Genomic DNA, 23763 nt, shown 5'->3' with positions numbered 1-23763 from the left:
TGATTGCATCATTACCGTAGGTGGTTTTGAGTTAGGATCGGATTGTCCTGCTATGGAGGCAATGCAAGAAGGTATCAAACAACCAAACGATATTCCATTAAAATGTCTGGATGTTTTACTGCCTGATATACGCCACCGTTTTAATTACGGTATTCTAAATGGTACACTTATTTTCAACTTTCCCAGTTGTCTTACAGATGTTACTGAATATTACACTCTGTGCGAAACAGTGTTACCACTAGCTATTGAATTGGTTAAGAAGTCAGCGACAATGGCCCAAGAATTGCTCCAGAAAGAAGACGGAATTTATAAAAATGTCTACGATATTGAGAAGCAAAACAAAAGTAAGGTTGACGTCAGTATAAACCCGAAGAGATCGCTTGATGACGAATTAGGACTCGAGGCAGCTTTCAAAATCATATTTGGAACATCGCATGATTTGAACCGCCAAATAGAATATTGCTCTATTGAAGGTATCTTAGGATCGGTTCTAGCTAATGATATAACTGCATCTGGTGATGGTCCCTCAATTCCGATATCTAAAGTTAACGGTTTTGCTTATGGATATGTTAAGGGTGTTGGTAAATGGTCTTTGAAGGCATTGGATCCCGGTGAAGAGTATAAATCGGGGTTTGTAAGAGTCAGCTTGGGTGATGTCATTCCTTCTGGCGCCAACAGGGTTGCACGGGTGAGTACCTAATCACTAAGTGTAAAAAATAAGGAATTCAAATAGAGTTTTGTAAAGAACATAATATTTTGATGTTTAAAAATTGATACTATCGACTGAGGGTACTTGATGGAATTTGAATTTAGATTCTAATCGATTTATGTTATATAGTATTCAATTCCATTCAGGGACTATTATGCACTCACCAATGGCAAATGGACACTGAGTGTTAAGGGTTAAAATCAAACAATGTTATCTACAAAAAAGGTTTTTTTTTAAATAACGTTATTTTACATTCTTGGCTACATAATAGTCAAACTTTATGTCATTCTTTTCTAGTTTCTTCTTAAATCGTCAGTAAAGTTTAACGTTAACTACATGAAGTTAGGCTTGTTTTCATATTTTTTTAAAACCATACCTATAAATTCCTGATCAGTGCCACGGACTAGTTAACTCGCTAAAGCATGTATGTCGCATCAGGCCACGGATGAGTTAACTCGCGGGTTTTAGTAAACGTCATAATTTCTGAATAAACGATTTGTGTATATTTTCTAAACAAAATTTTTAATTTTGGTGTGAAAATATTCACGATAAACTCGAGAAACATGTTGATTTGGTAAGTTTTCACAAATATTTATCATTCTGTTCCTATTTCATATTTTTTAAGGGATTTATTTTGAATGGTCAAAGACATAGCTTATAATCAATATCTTTAGAATTATCTTCAAATGTGTTAATCGTGCCCATTTTTTTAATAATAAAATGCCTAATTCTTGTCAAATTTGGGATCACAGATTATCAATATAATTTTTTATCGTAAATATTTCACTATAATAATGTCACATAAATTATACTGATGGTTTTTTAAAAGCGTTTAAAAATTAATAAATGTAAAAAATCTTAACACCACTGCACATTTATGTACTGAAATATGACTATATTCAAAACCATTAGAGCGAGAGGTTTAAAAGAATAGAATTTTATGTAATAAAAATACTTTATGCAGTATCAAATGTTTAAAATAAATATAAAGGATAATAAGGCTTCAAAATTATATAAATAGATTATCTACAACGTTTAAGGAATGTCCAGGATCATGCTTTGAAAATAGAATAAAAGCTCCATTTTGACCCACGGTGAGCACGTCCGCCCTTAATAGAAGGAATATTAACATAATTTGAAATTATGCTTCATAATGTGCATTGTTGTTAGAAACTACTTATGCGCATCTATTCTATACACAAAACTGCTTTCGGCAGTTATTTAGCGTAGGTTTGTATCGAAGTATTAGCACTTATTGTGACAATTACAATAAGTTAGTTGTAATTGTTACAATACGTGCTATGTTTTAACAGCGCTTCCTTTGGCTATGCTAAATTTTAGAGCAATATAGACAGTTTTCACTGTTTAGACGGCCTACCTACCCTAGTTAGCAGTGGCGAAGACTCAATACTAGGCGATTATTTAAAGCCTACCTTCTTAAGAAAAATATTTTTTAATTGCATATTGACATATTTATATACTTACTTAAGGCGAAGTCTTCACTGAGCCTTTTTTAAAGAGGCACCTAGCGGAAAAATACGAAGCTTGCAATTTGAGACATTTTTTTGATAATTTACAATTTCAACGGTATTAATGAATAAATATGTATCTGAAAACATTAAAAATAAAAATATTTTTTATTTTAAGTCAAAGACAAACTTACAATTGTAAAAAATGTAATAAAATGTGAATTTGTTCTATCGGTCCGCACCCTATTATTACATATATTTTATGGTCATATTTATTATTAAAATTTAGTTTATTAAGTTTTATAAGCATCACCTAAGCGATTTTTGACAAATTCATAGTTTTAATATTTTTTATATCTATTTTAAAAAACATCGATTTTTATAAAAAATATAAATGTGTGTAACTTGAAATCCTTTTTATTTATATTAATATAAATATTTTATTTATATTTATAAAAATAATTGATTTGATATAAATAAAAAGGATTTCAAGTTATACACATTTATATTTTTTATAAAAATCGATGTTTTTTAAAATAGATATAAAAAATATTAAAACAATGAATTTGTCAAAAATCGCTTAGGTGATGCTTAGAAAACTTAATAAACTAAATTTTAATAATAAATATGACCATAAAGTATATGTAATAATAGGGTGCGGACCGATAGAACAAATTCACATTTTATTACATTTTTTACAATTGTAAGTTTGTCTTTGACTTAAAATAAAAAATATTTTTATTTTTAATGTTTTCAGATACATATTTATTCATTAATACAGTTGAAATTGTAAATTATCAAAAAAATATCTCAAATTGCAAGCTTCGTATTTTTCCGCTAGGTTTAAAAAAGGCTCAGTGAAGACTTCGCCTTAATCACTTCATTATTTTATGTTATATAAAAATAATTTATTTTTATATAACATAAAGTCGACATAAAGAGAGATGTCGTATATGAAGGAATGTATTACAGTATTACACAGTTTACAAAACAACTGCAAAGGTATTAAAAAATATACCACAGCGCGCCGTAAATAAATAATAAACGCCGCGACGTCTTGACGTAAATAAATCTCCGATTATGTGTGAAATAATTCTGAATTTTTTTCGTATGGACTTTACGTCTCGTAACCTCAGCAAGTCTGCTGATTTGTACGAAATAAAAGCTCCTGTTGCAGAGCCTAAAACATTCGCGCATAATAATGTTGTCACGACTGCGCATTTTGTCCAAAATGATTAATAAGCAGGTAATTAAAAAAATAATTTCATCGGCGTTTAATCGAATATTAATAAATAAGTAAGTATAGATTGTTTTTATAAATAAAAATAAATTTTATCTAATGATTTTTGATGGGTATACATGTTTTGAAAAATACGTAATTTAAAAACATCGCTCATTTTTATGTCGTCAATGAGTTTTTGAAGTTTTATTGAATTAGTGTGTCATTGTCATTTACTAGTGTGTACCTATTCATTAGTAGTAAATATCGTACTATTCTCGTAAGTATACCTGACAAGTGTGCTCTTTTTATCAGATCTCCACAGCCTACCTCTTTCTAAAAGTCACCCTTCGCCACTGCTAGATAGCTGCTGTAGCGGACAAAAGAAGTCTTGTGTATAGAATAGATGCGCTGACCCCGTTGCATATTGACGGTCATGTTGGAAATAACTAAGCATTACATAAAAAGACAATGGATGCCGAATGTAATCAGAAGTGCTATCATTTTAAAAATATTTTTTCATTGCCATGTAACGGTAAAAGTAGGAAAACTGCACAATATAAATTAATAGTATAATGTCGCATGTGGGATTTTGAATACTTACTAGTTCGGATGTCGCATGCATCACTTCCAATACTATTCCCACCAGAGCGCAGCAACCTTATCGTATAGCAGAAAGCAGAAAAGGTGTCACCTGTGACGCTTGACCTAGCTATGATTGAGTTCAGCTCAGTCTAATACAGTGGATCTCACGTGAAATTTAACTGTGGCCGCACAATTGACATTGACAGTTCTATGGAAACGTCTGGTGGCCGCACCAAATTTCACTTTTGTTGTGATTGAAAAATTTAAAGCTAAATTTTATTTACTAAAAAAATGGATCAATTTATTTATAGACAAGTCCATTTAATAAGACATATGAACATTTTAGTACATATCTACTTATTTAAAAATAATGCAATTGGAAATTTCTCAATACTCCTTTTTTCCAATGCGAGCTGCATGGCTGCTTCTAAGTTTACGTCTGTCAACTGGCTTCGATATTTGTTTTTCATGAAGTGCATTACACTCAATGATCTCTCACAGTAAACAGTAGTAGGAAAAATTGACAATATTAATAAAGCAATTGTTGCCAATTCTTTGAATTGACTTGATTCTTGGTCAACGTATAACTTCGACCAAAATTTTTCAACCGTGATATTATTAAAATGGTTTTTAAGTTGTTGGCCATGACTCATTTCCAATAATGAATATTTAACGTTAGCCCAGTTAATTAAACGAAATACTGAAAATGATATTGGTGGCCGCACATGGGAACCACTGGTCTAATATCTAGCTCGCCTAGTTCAGTTCATTTGGAGCCTACACTAATACCTTTTCCCTGGTCTCCTTTTCAGAGTGCAGAATGTTCAATAACAGAAGATATTGTAAAATGTGATGTCGATGATTACTGCACCCATGAGGGCAATATAGAAGCTTCGGGTATCGGCGGACGGGAAAATCAAAATATAATATCCAAAGGCAGTCTGATAGGTCCTTTTGAAAAGGGCTTAATTGCCAATCTGAAGATGAAAGTTCTTCCTGTCTACTCGAAGCCGAGTGTCTCTTTTGTATCAGTAGAACGACCTGAAGACGGTCAGGATGACTCTTTGTTGAATTCTGTTACTAACAGAGAAACGCTGCTCAGTTCACTTGGGTAAGTGAATAAATTGTATTCCTAAAAGTTTGAATTGTAAAACTCTCCCGTTCAGTCCAATCTGGACAAGAACCAAATCTTGGAGCTGAAAATGACGTGCTATTTGCCAAATACACCTACGGTGGCCGTGCGGCTTTAGCGTTGGACTATCACGCCGTGGGTCTCAGGTTCAAATCCTGGGTCTGGCAAGTACACATATTGTTTTTCAATTTGTGTGTCAGTCAGGGTATGGACCTAATAGGTTGAGCAAGTGGCTGACATCCATTTCTCGTAAAATCAAAATCTGTTAATACAAACCTCTACTCTGTGAAGGCCCATATGATCCTATTAGGATCGGACATGGTCGGAATTTGCCAAATATGTTGAAGTAAACATTCTTTTATGTAGCTGGAGCCTAAACATATTACGGTAGACTCCCGATTATCCGAGCTCTTGGTGTGGAAAGTGGTTACATGTAAATTGTACGTAAAACATTTCACCGTGGCACAGTTCACCGTGCGCTTTCTATCGGAAAGAGATGATCGTATACTATAAGGTCTACAATTTTATTAGATTCAATATGATCATTAATTCAATTTTCATAGCTGATTTTGGCAACATTTATGAATTCAAGAATGAAAACCAAACCTAACCTGATGAAAAATCCAGTATATCGGCTATTTTCAAAATTTGTTTGCTGCTAGTTTCCTGTAAAGTGTAACCGACATGAACCGTGTTTTATTTAGACATGAATGTCAGTATTATACAACCAAAAGAGTTTGGACTAATAATTTCTTTCGAGACGACATTCTCTTCTCTGTTTCTCTGTTACCATTATTATTGTTACATTATATACATTTGCGTTTACTGGTAAAGATCACAGGTTTTTTGAGAGAAGACAAGAACAGAACATATTTATTTTATCTTGGGTCACTAACCAAAATTATTAACCCTAAATTGGGTCGCAGATCAAAAAGGTTAGATAGTTAACTTATTGTTACAATTAACCGCCTTAATACATAAATATGATATACTATGGTTGATAGCCGCCTTGTTTATAGAATAGACCCACTGATATGTAACTGTTTAATTAAAAATAATAAAATGCATATTTCGTCTGATATAATATATCATTATTTTTCAACACTTACCCACTGTGGCCCGTGATAAATTAGAAAATGGATAAATTGGTCCTTTTTTCAAATAGATTGTCTACCACTGCTTTAAAAGATCCCATCTTACTAACTTACTCTGCCATTCTTGGTGGTGTTGGCTTGTGTGTCTCTGATAATTACCTTAGGAATCGAGGGCATCCGTTGTTTGTTCTCCCAAGGTGCAAAACTAACCTGCCATTAGTAATGCCAATTGGGAGGGCAATAACGATGTTTAATGAAATCGCTTCGGATATTGATATATTCCACTTACGTGAGGGTGAATTGAGGTGGACGTTGTTTTATGAGTTTTTAAGATAGGGTCTATCAAAGTTCATTCTGTAAGCTTCCATCTACTTTATTTTTGTTATTTTATTTCTTTTCTTATTTTTAACTCACATTTCTCACTTAACACTTATTTTATATCATGTCGTGAACGCTTTAAATTTATAATTTTTTATGTTCATTACGTCATGTAAAATAAATAAATTTGAATTAGGTACATATAGATATTTATTATAAAAAAATATTTTATTCAGTTTTCTCTAATATAGTGAAAATATTTTTGAATAATTCACGGTTTCACTTATCGATGGTCTAATGTCAATACCCCGTATCTGACCTATATGACGAAAATGACTTTTTGATGTAGGTAGTAAAAACAACAAAAATATGCCCATCGACTGCGAAATTCCCACATCTGTAGTTATTTTAACAAAAATGATACAGTAATTTCCCATATTTGAACATTGCAGGAATAAACCTATAATAGCCCGTATCTTATCTCTAAGCTGTCAAGCGTGTTGCATGACGTGTGTTGAATTCAGCTTCAAAATGTCACTTTCGAATTATTTAAATGGTAAAACAGTAAGTAATATAACAAATTTGGATGTTTATCTTTATATTATGTAATAATATGTGACATTTTATTGGATGTTATCATTATATTAGACGTTATGTGCTTTGCTTTACCACTTTTTATGTTACGGGTTATTGGCATGCTATGTAGTTACAACTTACAACATGTGTGAACTATTAACAGTCAGATACAGGATATTAAATATTTAGTTTTTTTAGCTTCCTGCACAATTTGTAAAAAGTCACTTACGGGATACGGACATCAGGCCATCGTTATGTATAATTGAAAATGTAATTGTCTCAAATTGCTATATAACCGTGAAAGTCTCAAATCATCATAGATCATGACTAGTTTTCTTTCTTCCAGAGAGCTGAAGATAGTCCTACACAATCTGGGCGTAATAAAACTTGATCCTGATGAAATTAAAGGCGCATTGGAGAAAGGATTTGGTAGAAGTGACATAATTATTGTAGCCACGCAGACGCTACTTTCATCGGAAAAATATCTTCTCGAATATGTCTTGCGCGAAGATTTTCAAGCTTCTATTCATTTTACCCGCCTGAAGATGAATTCAGACACACCGACTGTCTTTGCCACATGCATTTTCGACGGAAAGACCAAGTTTGTATTCGGCCTTCCCGGAAGCCCCGTGCTCGCGTTTGTAACCTACAAAATGATTGTTCTGCCGTCGCTGTATTCATTCATGGGTGTCAAATACAAACAGATTAAAAACAAAGATCTCATCACCTCCGACAACACCCTGCATTCTCTTCTATCTAAGCATATGAAATCTAATACCGACACCAGTTGGGTTAAAGAGGTCATCTCTTCCTGCAACTCCTTCTATCATTCTATAACAAATTAAGGGTGATTGTTGTGCCTCTGCGCAGGATTTTGATAACCAATCTTAATACATTCTACAGCTAAGTTCGCTGATTATGGAGTAATTGATTCGTTTAGCCATTCACTCACCGCTTACCTCTGGCACCACATTCCAAAAGCTTCTGTTTTTATTGTCCAAGTCTCATGTAAATCCTTAAAGACGTGAGATATTACCAGGCAACTTATAAGTTGTGATCAAATTGAGGTGCATGTCGCCTACCGTCACGCTGTCCCGGTGACAAATTTAGTCTGGCTTCGTCATTTTGCAGAATATTTTGAACGATCACCATCTGTAAATTCACTGAAGAATGACACTGATGAGTGTCAATTATAATGTATTAGTAATTTGAATTATTATTTATTATTCATGCTAATTTCAATCAATTTTAACAGTTTCTACGTGTGCGTACGTGAAAAACGACATGACATCCATAGATAATATATTTTGAACAGAGCCCAAGCTGCAGACCATAGACAATAGACAACATTCTTATAGAAACTACATCGTGCCATCCGCTAAAAACAAAAAATCCTGATTTTGACATGATTCGAAAAAGTGTAGACATGTGCAACATGATAAAAACGTCATACAGGCGTCAATGCAGTGCGGTTCAACGTGAGGTGACCTCATTGTTGTTTTAGTGATTTTAGCAGATTATCCCAACTAAGAATGTTCGTTTAAAGGTTCAAAATGTGCTACTGGATGGGAGCATCAGTCTAATAACATTTTAAACACCAAGAAAAACGACATTACACACTTTTTTTCCCCGTACAGGCAGCTTACTGTGGCATCACGTGATAGTCTGCGACATGCACCATAATATATTTCGCGCTATAGTCTAAATTGATTGCATTTTGATATCAAGTTCGTATCCACCTTTGACAGATGTGCTCGATCAGAGAACGATAAACACATTTTTTAACCATCTTCCCTTCAAGTGTGAGTAATGAAATTTATGCTTTAAATTTGTTATTGTACACGTGCATGGATTTACTTGCAAAAATAGTGTGTATTTAAGACTATCGCGAAAATAACTGTTGTAAAATAACACCTAAAACTGCTGACTGTCTCAGCAATCTCTTTTTTCAAGGGTAAGCTAGACACGATGTTATCATCATATCGATACTATTTGACAGGTCGTGTAGTTGGTTTTTTTACTGTCAGGTTCGCCAGTATCATTCTACTGCGAAGGCATCGCACCGTCCAGTTGTCGTGTGAAAATTCAGAATCTTCTGAACTTATTTGGTTCATTGCATGCAATCCTTCAACTTGCACGATAATACGTATTTTTTTATGGGCGCGATAATACATACTGTCAGCACTAAATCCATGCACGTCTAAACAGGATATAATTCCGTGTACCGTGTCAATATGTTGATAAGTTTAAAAACATCAATTCCCATGGCAGCTATTTGTACATTTGGCTTTCTGTGGTAAATCAGAAATGTTTTTAAATTTTAGTTTGTTATGAATTTACAAACATTTTACTGTAATTTAAAAACATCCTAAAACATATAATCTGATTTACCACAGAAAGCCAAGCGTACAAATAGCTGCCCTGAGAATTTATGTTTTTAGACTTATCAACATATTCACGCCATACACGGAATTATTGTTATTGTACAGTGTGATGGGAGTGGACATTAACTTATAAAAGATTTTTTATATATTGTGGTGAAAACAAAGTGATTTACACATTTTATTAATATACTAGATTCTCACTATTCCAGTACTATAATATATTATACAAGTTAGTGCTGGATTGGTGAAATATATTTAAAATTGGGAAATAGCACATCCAATGACATAGCGACTGTTTAATCTGCAAACCAGCTAACTGCATTTTTGACCAAAAATGAGGTTTGATGGCATTTTGTTATAAAGCGTGATTTTTATGCTCACAAAATATTTCAAACTTTTAAACCTATAAATAAATGCGTTATTGTTCTTCACACAACACACCCAATTGCAGGTGCCTAATTTCCAATATCGTAAATGGACAACTCCACTCTTTATATAAATTGTCTGTATACATATATGAAAGTGAAGCTAAAATAGTGTATTAATTCATAGTGCAACATATTTGTAAAAAAAAAATTTCAAGTTTATTTTTGGAATTATTAAATTCCGCTCGATTTTTCTCCTTCTGCCCAACAATTTGCGCAAATGGAGTTAGCTGGTTTGCAGATTAAGCTGTCGAATTATGTCTTTTTGCAAGTTTGCACATATTTACACCACTTTGTATCTAATTTCTTCAACATATTATAAAAGTATTATTGTTTTCTTGCGTTACCTCTCACAGATAGTATTTCAATTTATTTATTTTACATATTGTGGACATTACAAATTATAAGTTTAAGACGTTCACAACATGACATTTAGAAACAAATTTAAAACAGTTTTATGTACATAACACAATGTGTAAATACAAAAAATATTAAGTATATAGGTACAAGGAAGTACACCGGATGAGTTAAGCAGACCCTATTTTAAGAAATTAAAAAATAACGTCCACCTAAATTCACCCTCACGTAAGTGGAATATATCAATATCCGAAGCGATTTCATTAAACATGGTTATTGCCCTCCCAATTGGCATTACTAATGGCAGGTTAGTTCTGCACCGTGGGAGAACAAACAACGGATGCCCTCGATTCCTAAGGTAATTATCAGAGACACACAAGCCAACACCACCAAGAATGGCAGAGTTCACATTTACGCCGCGTATAAGTCTGAAAAAATATGTAGCTAAATAAAGATCCCTTCTAAATTTTAAGCTACAGTATGTAAGCATCCCTAAGAGAAAATCAGTCGGATAGAGCCACGGATAATATCCATACAGCCGAAAGTAAAGGAGCGGGGATGCGGGGCCCAAACGACAGACCCACTCTCAAGTCTGCTTCTAACTAACGAGTTATAGAGAATTTTTAGTACCGTAACATCCGAAAAGACCCGGGAAGTACGTAAGACAAAGCCCAACATCTTTAGCGCCTTTTTACAAATGGTATCTATATGACCACTAAACGTCAGTTTACCGTCAAACGTAATTCCAAGATCTCTTACAGATGATATTCGCGAGTATCTTCAACAGTATCATGAATTAAGTATTACCACCAAGTAAACCCTGAATTTCGTGAATAGATTGTATGGTAGGTTATTTTAATTTTAACCTTTTCCACTCGAAATTTTTTTATAGGTACATACCACCCACTCGAGACTTTTTCCCGCACAAAGCATAATTTCAATATAAAACATTTAATTGGTGAAAAAATGTAAAATTTTTTTTTTTTTTTATTCTGTAAAATAAATTTATAATGAATATACTGTACTTATTTTTAGTTTATTTATAATTCTTCATTGTGTGGTATTTCACAAAGCAATCTCCAATATGTAATCCTGGCTTATCACAGAATCGTAATGAAATAGCGGTATGTAGAGAACTGGCTATAAAGTGTAAATCGTCCATTATGACTGTAAATATGATACAAATGAATTGCCTTCAAATACACTTGTAATATAAGCGGCTGTCTCGTAAATTTCCTAAATTAGTTTCAGGCTCATAACAACTCATTCCCAGTGCGGTACACATTATCAAAAGATTTCTCAAAAAATAATAAATCGATACGTAATAATTTTCATTTGACTCATTAGAGTATTTCACATTATATAGGTTCCGAATCGGCATAATATACTAGTAAGTATTGTCATCAAAAACAGTATTCAAATATAAAACTGTAAACTATACGAGACGCCCCTGCGCAAGCGAGAACCAATAAAAAATATAAACACACTTCAAAATCATGCGTGACAAACACTTCACTCTAGTCTGGGAACGTTCAATAAATAAAATTTATGTGACAAAAAAACATTGCTTGCAAGCGACGACCTACGAATAAAAAAAGAGAAGATTCCGATAAAAATACTATGTTGAAATTAGGCACGCAGTATTCTTTTGCCGACTTCTTTCTCAGATAAATATAATAACCTATTATTATTCATTCTAACTTGATTGAAATCGCATTATAAAAATTTATGAAAATATTACAAAAAATGACTTTAGAGGCGGTGCCGCCGCTACGGCGGCACTCGAGTAATACGGCAAACTTCTAATGCCGCCGATATGGCGGCACTCGAGTGTTAAGGGTTAAAATAGGGTACAAAATACAAATTTGGCGTAGTATTTAAGGTTGTTTTAAAAAATATATTTTAAGTTGTTTTTATCGACTAGGACCCCGATGCATAGAATGTTTACGTACGTTAATTGAAGTACGGTTAAAATGACATGCATAGACAAAAATAGAATGTCAAGAAATTAGTGGGTTAGTAAGTTAGGCAACGTCGTGTTCCATATCCGAATTATAACATTTTGATTCCCGATAATTATTTAAATATTTTTTTAATCCAGATACAATGGTAAAAGTATGACTACTGCCACCGCTATCTTATGGTACGTTTACATTTGACACTAATATCGTCATATTTATGTATGACACCATATTCACTTAAGTGTAAACAGTAAGTATATTTGTATCTGCCACTTATTTTGCGTGTGTCGACTCTCACCTACCACTTATTCAATCTACTTATATACGCAAATGTAAACACCGCGTATTCGACAAGTTCGAACTTGGAGCGATATATCACCGAAGTTGGACCACCGTCTACTTTTATGTCAAGTACCTGACACAATATTCGTAGTTTGACAGGTACCTAGTGAATTGCATATGTATATTTCTAAAACAACGGACAGTCGGACAATCAATAATCATAGGTACACCATGAATGTATGCCCAACGTTTACGTTAATAAATGTACTGTAGCGATCTGTCAAAAATCATAGACAATGAGAAATAAATCGGATGTGCCGTGTTCTATGGATTTTGTTCGAAAATAAAATATCGCTTGTTCTCGGCACATACGATTAATTCTGATGCACTCTGTGAAGAAAAAATGCGCTTCAAATGGTATTACCTAATTCATTTTGGCCCACACCTGCACTCGTATTAGGTACGATAATATTATATTGAATATGCAATGACGATCAAGTGCTAGATATCGCAATGTTACTGTTAATCGTTCTTCTACGCATTTCTGAATTGTGTGTCTTGTTTTTTGGCAAAAGGTCCAATCTTGCAAACTAAAGTTCACAAATTGAGTTGGATCTTCGATTTTAAACTCTGACATTAAACGGAAGGCACCTAGTTCTTCTCGTCGCTGAATCCATTCCCGCACCCATCTAGACCATTTTTTCCTCCTTTTTGTTGCCAAAAGACTTAAAATAATAACACTCGCTGCTTTCTTTTTTAACATTCCCATATTGACAACTGACATAACGTTTTTGAGAAGTATACAAAATAAGTGTCCGAATAAATTACAATATCATATGTAAACACCGCATATATTTATTCCAATGTTGCCATTGAATAAAGTGTCGAGACTTTATTTCAACGAGAAGTATACCAGAATTTTATGTCAGATCCATGCAGGTGTAAACAGTAAATGAAATTTTATGTCCGACACATAAAATAAGTATAACGGTATAAGTGTCAGATGTAAACGTACCATTAAGATTAATAAAGCCTGAACATAACTTTTTGCACAAGCAACGAGTGGTCCACTGCCATACTATTTATTGATAACATACTTGCAAGCAGAGTTTGGTATTCTATAATGATTGAAGAGTATAAATAAGTTATTAGTTATTGTCGTTTAGAATCGACTGTCACATTGACAAACGTCCTAGTGTGTTATGATATTATGATATTATTAATAACACATAACCACTAAATCAGATCAACTCCAAGGTCTCCAAGATACGTTAAAATAATCTGAAAGAAATCTGAAACAAAGAATACTCTGACAAGTGAACATGACAGACGCGTCAGTATGAGCACTCTATAGAAAATGACAGTCATCCATAGACAACGGGAGGGGCAAAAAGTAGAACCAGTCGTGTAATGTATCGGCTTCCTTCTTCAGTGGGCAATGCTACTGCACAATATAAATTTATTGTATAGACCTGCAATGTCTTGCGTATATTTTCATTCATTTACATGGCAAGAAATTCATATATTTTACCAATCTGAAGGATAGGTTGAAAAGTGGTTTTAATATTAAGTAAAAGATTAAGTGAAAGAATTTATATATTGATTTGTCATTTATTTTTAAATTATAATAAAAGTGAAAAAAAGTAATCAAAACATGTCCTACGTTTTTGTGCATTTTCTACACTACGACTACACTTTCTTTTCCCATCATTTATGAAACAATGAAATCGATTTTGGTGGGTAGTTCTAATGATACCATTCTTGAGCACTTCCTCTGTTGGAAACAAATTGGCATTTAAATCGCATAAATGAAAAAAATGCAATGGGCCTGTTTTTGCCGGGTACCCCTTCTGTTTATGAAAGTGTATGTCATAATACAATACAATGTATTTAATGCTGCTGCTCTTTTGTATTTGCGTATAATATAATCAATACTCTTAATATTTTTTCTTATTCGAAAATACAAAAGAGCAGCAGCATTAAAATCCATTGGTTAAAATGTAATATTTTTCTCAGATTTACAGGTTATCTGGGATGCGCGCATTTCTCGTATGTTTACTCTTACACTAACCACTAATCACCCCATTTCATTAGTGTTCAATGACATTCTATGCATTTCGGCTTAAAAAAATAAATTTTTATAATTTAATATTATAAAATATAATTATTATATTATTAGGTTGGTAGGTACCTACCTACTTATAAAGATGACATTTTGGTCGATTTAATTATTTGAATAAATTTATATTTGTTTTGTTTTTTCTTTTAATTCCCGACCCGAGAGGTGAAGTGGATTAATCTAATATCATAATTTTTTTAGTAGTAAAAGCTTTTTGAATAAGCCAGTTTAGGTCCAGGAATATAATAGTCACTCCATTTGTTTGTAACTTTTTGTAAAGAAAAATTACTTAAAACCCATTGGAGACAGTCGGCGCCAGTATGTTGCCGTTGTTGACAGAGTGATTCTGGATAATCGGCGTCAATCTGACACTGCTTGTTCTTAGTAAAAAAGTATTCTTTTATTTTCAAATATTCAAAAAATTTGTTACCCGCATATTTAAAAAGACAATTATATTTTCAAACATTACAATAACTACACATAGTTCTAAAAGAAATATTGAATTTGAACATAATTCGCACCGTGAGTGTAAAACCAAGGCATCTGCAAAAGACATATTTTGGATATATTAGGGTTTGAAGTCTTCGTTTTGTTAGGACAAATAGAGTTTCTAAAAAAAAAAAACATAACATTTGGTTTATTACATTGCATGTTCTTTCAGTTACTTCACTTTTACATTATCAAGTTCACGACTTTTGCAGTTGTTTTGCATTTAATCTCGAAATTGAAAAATTTGCAGATGCCTTGGTTTTACACTCACGGTGCGAATAATGAAAAAATTGTAGCGTAGATTTAGTACCACAGTTTATTTACCAACAAATTAAATTTTGCTTTTGGTTTATCTTTTTTCCCTTTAAAATCTGTCTAATTGGTTAAGAATTGGTGTGCAGTCAGTCCTTGACTTTCATTCAATTACATGAGTCTTGCATTTCTTAAAATTTAGATTTTTGCCGATAATCATATGTTAGGACGCGTACCGATGCGTTATGCTTTTAGCCAATTTATTTGTCATATTATGTAAATATTTCACCCTTTCAAATTTATAAAAATGAGTGAGAAACGGAGAGACTGCAATGTTGATACGTCAAAAAAAATTAACAGCTCATAAACTTGGGACAAAGATGGAAATAAGTAGGCATTCTGAAGTTGAGAATCTTTTGCTTCAAATGACCATTAGTACGATATAGGGCTGCAGCAACGCTAGATCACTGCGTCACAACGTCTGTAGTTAACCCACCGACCAGCCGTTGATGGCCTATTGTGTTGGAACACTGCGGCCAGCCGTCCTTAAGCCGGTCAATGATATTATGTTCCATTTTGAAAAACACAGTTTTAATTTAGAAATATGTTGAAAATTGTGGAAATATATCTTCAAGACATGGAATTAATTGGAAGCAAATAAAGGCTGGTTCGACAGATTTAAACTAAGGTATTCTTAACATAATATGAAATTCACTGGTGAAGCTGCTAGTTAAGAAAAAGAATGCTGCAAATGAATTTATTTCCTCATTGTTCAAAATATTTTATTATATAGCTCTACTTGTGTACATTCAATAATCGTACACATTTGTCAAAAACCAAAAGTATTTAGTTTTGGTATCTTTTCAGTAGGCATTGCCATAACTATCAATCGGCTCGAGTCTTCCCTATCTGAAAACCTGATTGCAATATTAGGATATATTTAGATACATTCAATCTTCAAATTTGAAACTAATGGCATTTACAATAAGTTTCATCTAGTGCAGGGGCGGGCAAACTTTTTGGATGGAGGGCCAAATTCAAGAATTCAAAATGAGCGGCGGGCCGCAAGTAAAATACCATTTTTAGATATACACTATTTATTATCACGAAAAATAAACATTACAAAAAAATTAATGAGAAGAATGAAAGTGTTGTACATTTTTTCAAATTCAGGTGTTGATTTTGTGGTTGATATTTTCAAAACTGCTTGTAAATGGGCATCGGAGTTATTTGATCGTTAAGAATTTTTATTGAGGTTCATGATCGAAAATGTTTGTTCACATATATAGGTTGATCCAAAAAGAAAGAACATTTTTCTTGCATAATCTTTAAGTTGTTCGAATTTGTCTGAATTAAGGGCATTGTAAAATTTGGATATTTATCTTCACGACGATGCAATTCTCTTAAATCAGTGTCACACTGCAGACCAATAATCTCAAGTTGTAGTAGCTCTGTCAGTACACTATCAATATCTATTGAAAATGGATCGCGTACTGTTGCTAAACTTGTCTCAATTTTTCGGAAGTCACCAAATCTTTGTAAAAAATCGTCATTCAGAGCTTTAATAATTTTACCATATTCTTCAAATTTATATTCTGGTGTATTCAGCAACTTCAAAGTTGGAAAGTGGTCCACGTTCTTATTCGATATTTGTCGAAGGAACAACTTGAGTTTTAATTGAAATCCATTCAAACTCTTCACCATATCGTGGGCATATATTTTTTTTCCTTGCAACGCAGAGTTAAAAGTATTTAAATGTGTCACGATGTTCAACATAGAAAATAGTGGTTACATAGTGTGAGACGAGACGCAAGGAAGACGTACTGAGATAATACATTAACGAAACAACAAATTCTTCAAATTTTAATCTATTGTCAATATTTTTTAAAAAATATATAAAAAAAGTTATTCGTAATCAGAAGTACAATTAATGATGACGGGCCTCAAAAAAATACCCGGCGGGCCACATGCGGCCCGCGGGCCGCAGTTTGCCCTCCCCTGATCTAGTGTGATGAATATTATTAATATTGATCAATATTGGTTATATTATGTAGCTGTTCCTATTACAAAATAGGATATTATTAATATGAAATGTACTCGATCTAAGATTATATTATATTTTATGTTTTATTATCTAGCTATTAAAAATACATATTATTTAGGTAGCAGTGGTGTGCGGTCAATAGATGCTGTAGTTTCGGACGTTCCCCAAATTAATCTATAAAATCCCTATGTAATAAGATTTTTATTTTAATATCGTAGAGCTACCATACTAATTCATTTTTATTACATTATAATATTAAATTTAATACATAGTGTATTTGTTACAACAAAAAACTAAAGTCTGTAGTATTCAAACTGCTGTGAAAAATACCCAGCGGCGCCGCAAACTGTTTCTAAAAAATAATTAAAGAAAACTTTTGAGTCTATGGAGTTGACTAAAACATGGTATAAACTAGGCATGTCCAAAGAATTGCTTGCGGGATGGATTTTGGTGGATTGCACCATGGGAATTGAGTCATGAAAATGTAAAAACTATGATCCAGACGTTTTGTTGTAATATAATGTAATTTTGAAGGGTGAACGTTAACCATTCATATTTTTATTTTCGTAGCCAGCTTATGTGAAAGTCATTTTCAGATTAACCATGATGGAAGCTCGCGTGACCTTGTCTTATAACTTGATTCGTATTGTGCCACTCACGGCCTGTCACAGGAGTGACAGAATGAGAAGGTGCGAATCCCTACACTTTAAGCTGAGGCGTAGTATCCCCTTACGCTTGCACAGTAAGAGAATACTTTGACAATGAATGCAATACGTGCTCAAAAGAATTTACAATTTTCACGACGGATGAGAAATATAGTATTTCTTTCTGATAGTTTTTCCTTTCCATCATTTTCCTCAGCCAAATATACCTAATACGTTTTTCTGGTTGAAGAATGACAATGGATGAATGCTAGTTTTGATAGTGGATAGTATATCTCAACCTACATGACGTTTGACATGCCTAGTGTAAACGATTTGTTTATTTGTATTCAGCAGTGACTAAAAATAATAATACATGGCATTTGGGGAGTCTACTTAAGGGTGGCTCTTTCCCTGGGTATGTCACACGGTAGCTATGTTTAATTTTAATCTAAGATTCGAGAAACTGCTCGGATTACGTCATACTTAACCATCCCACTAATTGGTATTTCTAGGGCACTGTTGGCAAACATTTAGAAACGAGGGGCGCTGCGAAATGATTGAAGTTTGAAAACTACTGCCTACTGACTAGATAATAGTGGGACATATATGTGATAATTTAAAGCATCCCTACAAGCAAAATGTACAGCATGCCACTGCTTGATATGAATCTATTATTATGTACTTTTGTATGGTTATAATATTGTCTAATATTTTTTTATTGTCAAAATAAACTTTATATTTTCTATTAAATTTAATATTGTTTTTTTTTATTTAACCAAGCAGGTTTTCACTAGTAAAATAATCAATTCAATAACACATTAAATTAACCATGATTGACACCTATGACACTATTGATAATGTTTGCTGTGTAGATGAAACGGGCGTTGTAATAAAGTCTTATGTAGTAGTTGCAACAGCAAACACTGGTGAATGCCATTTTAATGCTTGCCTTGGACTCGGTGACGTCCCGTGTGGGTAAGCAGGTCATACATTGTATAGGGGCAGCATATTGTAAAGGGCGGCGAATGAAGAAACGAATACAACTATTACAACCTTCGAGAACAGTGGCGGTTGGAAAGTATTGACATCTCCATTTGAAAATAATCAAAGCATAAAAAATCCTGATAAGATAACGATTGTTGTATTATAATCCCCATTGTAGTGCATATTATAATGGTGATCTATTGCATAGGCAAATTTTTCGTAAGGGTGACATTCATGTACTTGAAATCACCAGTGTTTGGGGGTAGGTTTTGTGAAAATGCTCTTAATTCTCAGTGGATAGTGTGTTTGCCAATTTAAAGATGTTTGGTGTATTTTTCTGTTTAAAATATATAATAAAATAAGTAAATAACAGTGGTGAGGGGCGGAGGTAGGCTGTTAAGATTCAATATAAATAGTGCACGCTAAACTTCAGTTTCATTTTTAAACAGTCATTTTCATTGACCAAAGGATACAATTTGCATATTATGATGCTGGTTAGTTTTTAAAATAAAATTAAACCCTGCCCAACCAAACCATAATAGTTTAATTATTCTGTAGGCGATCCTACAGAAATACTGCACACTTTTTCAGTCAGACTTATTTCGTTTCGTTGAATTAAGAATACATTATAATATTACAGAAGATGTTGGTTAGTTTTTTTTTGAATTCATTAAGGGGGGACATGCTCAGCGTAGGTCAAAATGGAGCTTTTGTTCTTCTATAATTCTTGTAAAATTTGGGATCACAGAGATTATCAATATAATTTTTTATCGTAAATATTTCACTATAATAATGTCGATATAAATTATACAGATGGTTTTATAAATGCGTTTAAAAATTAATAATTCTAAAAAATCTTAACACCACTTCACATGGACGTACTGAAGTATGACTATATTCTAAAACGTTAGAGCGAGAGGTTTAAAATAAAACTATTTTATGTAATAAAAATACTTTATGCAGTCATCAAATGTTTAAAATAAATATAAAGGATAATAAGGCTTCAAAATTATATAAATAGATTATCTACAACGTTTAAAGGAATGTCCAGGGTTATGCTCTGAAAATTTCATAAAACCTCCGTTTTGACCTACGCTGAGAATATGGGCCGTTAAGCCTGGCGTCAACGATAATCAAGAAAAAATATTCTTATATCTATAAAATATCTAAATTTATGTATGGTTTATTTGCACAATTTTAGATATTTTATAGATAAACAAATATTTGTTGACTATTATCTAAACACGACTTGATTAACAAACAATCTCTACACATTGTAGTTTTAAATTAAAAAATATACGTTTGACTGAAATGAGTTTAGTGTAGACTATTTATGTCGGATATTAATAGCCTACCTGCACTCTTCACCACTGGTAAAAAGGTACATATCAAATTTTTATTTTAACTATTTGAAACTAAAAATGTAATGAGGACAAGATTCTAGCTTCTTTGCCTACGGACGTAGGGATTGTGCAAATTGGTAAATACAGCTCAACTAGTTACATAATTCGACTACCTCATGGAATAACACACCAACTCGAAATAGTGTGTTTTATGTTTTTTGAGTTATTGTTGCATAGAAAAAAATTCCACACCAGCCAATTTTTTTTTGGATTTTTTTCTCGAAAAACAACCAAAATATTAAAATAATACTCGTAAGTAGAGTTATGATTATATAACATTTTTTGTAATATCTTAAATAACATGGAACAATAATCCACATGTAGTTGGTATCACAAGTTATTGTTATTATTTTTTAAGATATAAATTATAATTTAAATAATATTCGCATAAAATAAACGGATTTCGCTACACATTTTTTGATTGGTTTTTTTGCTCTCCTGAAAAGTTGATAATTTAGAGTTAGTGTGTTATTCCATGAGGTAGTCGAATTATTATATATTATTTCAATGGTGAAAAGTCACTACTTGAGCTGTCTTAATATCCCAAGAAAAAATAACAATACTATTGTCACTGTTCTGGCAGAAGACACTAATTTGAAAAAATGACATATTGAGTTAGTTATACCAAAATGTTCCTTATTTCAAACTTTACCGTCTGGAAACCTTCTTAATAAATAAACAGTCTTTATTTTAAAGTCATCTTTTTTACGATTACTTAATAAACTCATATGATAGATCATTTCAAACACTTTAACAACTTCAAAGTCAAATTACTCAAACCTAGTATTCTCCAGTTAGTGTGTTCTGCCAGAACAGAGACGCTATGTTGTGTGGTATCGAAAGGTTTTGTCTGCTAGACACCTGTTTTTTAATCTTCCCAAAAAGAAATTCCAACATCCGGTAAAAGTATTGATGCATGGAATTGATTATAAGTTCATACCAGTATTGTAATTAGCATCCATAACCTCTGCTAACAAGGCGTGGTATGTGCGGATCTACTGAGGGTTCACGAAAACCTGGACATCCAAGACGATGGCTGCTCAACCAAAATGATAAGAAAGTAGCGGAGTGGGGACGAACGACAATGTAATTTCAGATGTACACAGAGATATTGAAGAACACGTCTCTACGAGATGGAGCCGAAATATATAATGTAAGTGTAGCCGCGCGGCTTATGCGTTGGACTATAACGCCGTGGGTCCCAGGTTCGAATCCTGGGTCTGGCAAGTACACATATTGTTTATCAATTTGTGTCTGTCAGGGTATGGACCTAATAGGTTGAGCAAGTGGCTTACATCCATTTCTCGTAAAAAAAAATACAAAATCTGTTAATACAAACCTCTACTCTGTGGAGGCCCATATGATCCTATTAGGATCGGACATGGTCGAAAGAAAGAAGAAGAAGATTAATAAAAGGACTCGTGATCCGTTTCATTAAGTTGCAATTCATTAGTAGCGAACTTCACTATTTTTCAAGACCTTTAAAGATTGGTAAGATGCTATAAAAATATAAAACTAAGTGAAGATAATATCTTCATATTAGTGGTATGAAAAGCAATAATATTTAGTAATATGCAGTGGCAGCTCGTGGATAAGATATCTGGGGGTGCTGCGGTTGATTAAAAATAAAAAAAATGTTTATTTGGATTATATTTTACTATTAACATCAAAATTAAATATTAATTATATTAATAAAATAAGTAATTAAAATAAAGAATTTTAATAGTAATTTTAATAATAATAATTTTATAGGGCAAAGCATTTTTTTCTTCATTTCAAACCGATTTCTACCATTTTGCATCTCAAAACAATTTCAATATAAAAATAAAAAATATCTATCAGAAATTTGGAAAAACTATAATTTATGGTGGTTTTTTTATCAACCAGTGCCCATTCAGGTGTTTTTTTTTTTGATTTTATGATATATTTTTTTCAAATAAAACAAATAAATAATGGTTGTAAATATTATTTATTTAGTCATAAGAAAAGTTACAATTCAATTTTTTATTTTTTGTATACCCATTTACGTAATACTTTTCAAAACATAGTATGCAAAGCAGTACATTATATTGCTTACAAAAATAAGATATGCTTTTTGGCTCTCTAGCCGTACTAGAAGCACATTCACAGCTCTTTTTCTTAGATTTACTCATAATGAACTGAAAAAAAATAAAACATATTAACGTAACAGTATCTACCGACATACAACATTACCATATTACGAAATGACCGCGAAAAATTGAGTATGATGGGGGAGGCCTTCATCCAGCAGTGGATAGACCCCGGCTGATGATGATGATGTTACTTCTACAGTAAAATATAATACAATACAACCCCATGAAAGTTGCGATTTTGATGGTAATTGAGTACTTTAGCATTCAATTGATGTCACAACTGACAAAAAAACACCATTTATTCTCGGATATTTTGAAAACTTTTCCGATCCCAAATATTCTGAGTAAAAATAAAATATATTTATGATAGTATACTATATTTACAATAAAATATAACTATACACAACTGCCTAAGCCGCTTTTTTATGTTTAAAATAATTCTAGAAGTTAGCCGTGCGAATTGCAAATTTGAGGTTATGTACTTCCCGCATGGCAATAGAATGATAAAACAAGTACTCTATCATAATATATTTGTAAAAAATATAATGTAAATCGATAAATAAATGCATATTAAATAATTATGTACATACCCTTTTTCACAACACATAATATAAATGGGAACAAAATGACTTTCAAAGTCAAATGTCACTCACGAATTCGTCGAGTCGCGACTGCAAACGCGCAATGGCCGATACATCGACCAATCGTTGAAATAATGTTTTACGAGCGATTGACGTATACTTCATATTAGATGGCTTATTTCATAACCAGAGAATGTTCTCGACAACGTCTTGAAGCACTAAGGTTGATATTTCCATATTTAGTGTATGACTTATAGCTCATAAAAGAGGTGGTCGATTAATAAACCGTTTTTGACCTTTGCCCTATAAAGGGTTAATAAATCATTAAAGCTATATTTTTTTCCTCCGCTGTCGCGCGCGTGCTCACGTACGGACGCAGAAACGGCCTAATACTGTCAGGCCGGCCGTACCGATCAAGCTCCCAGCTGCATGACCCGCTCCCCGCACCCCTCCTTCGCTCTCGAGCATATTCCATTGAAAACGGTACTGCAGCACCACGGTGTGTGATAATTATTGGGTGTATTGGTGCGCAGGTGAGCTTAATTCACGCTTAAATAATATTGATATTTTCCTATAATATAAATAAATTTATGTATATTATAATATGACATTTTTCTCAATT

General features: G+C 32.8%; 1 protein-coding gene across 1 annotated transcript; it reads left to right on the top strand.

The window, feature by feature from the left end:
- Positions 1–271: 271 nt before the first annotated feature.
- Positions 272–7947, top strand: LOC147069737 (gephyrin-like). Its single transcript, XM_085950870.1, has 3 exons — positions 272–688; positions 4795–5093; positions 7449–7947. Exons 1-3 carry the CDS (start codon positions 272–274, stop codon positions 7945–7947), a joined length of 1215 nt encoding a protein of 404 aa, XP_085806996.1.
- The last annotated feature ends 15816 nt before the right edge of the window (positions 7948–23763 follow it).

This window comes from Rhyacophila brunnea, unplaced genomic scaffold (genome assembly GCF_057557595.1).
Source record: "Rhyacophila brunnea isolate RB1 unplaced genomic scaffold, BYU_Rbru_1.0 scaffold_23, whole genome shotgun sequence".
Classification (NCBI taxonomy): Eukaryota; Metazoa; Arthropoda; class Insecta; order Trichoptera; family Rhyacophilidae; genus Rhyacophila; species Rhyacophila brunnea.
This window is presented reverse-complemented; position numbering and strand designations above follow the sequence as displayed.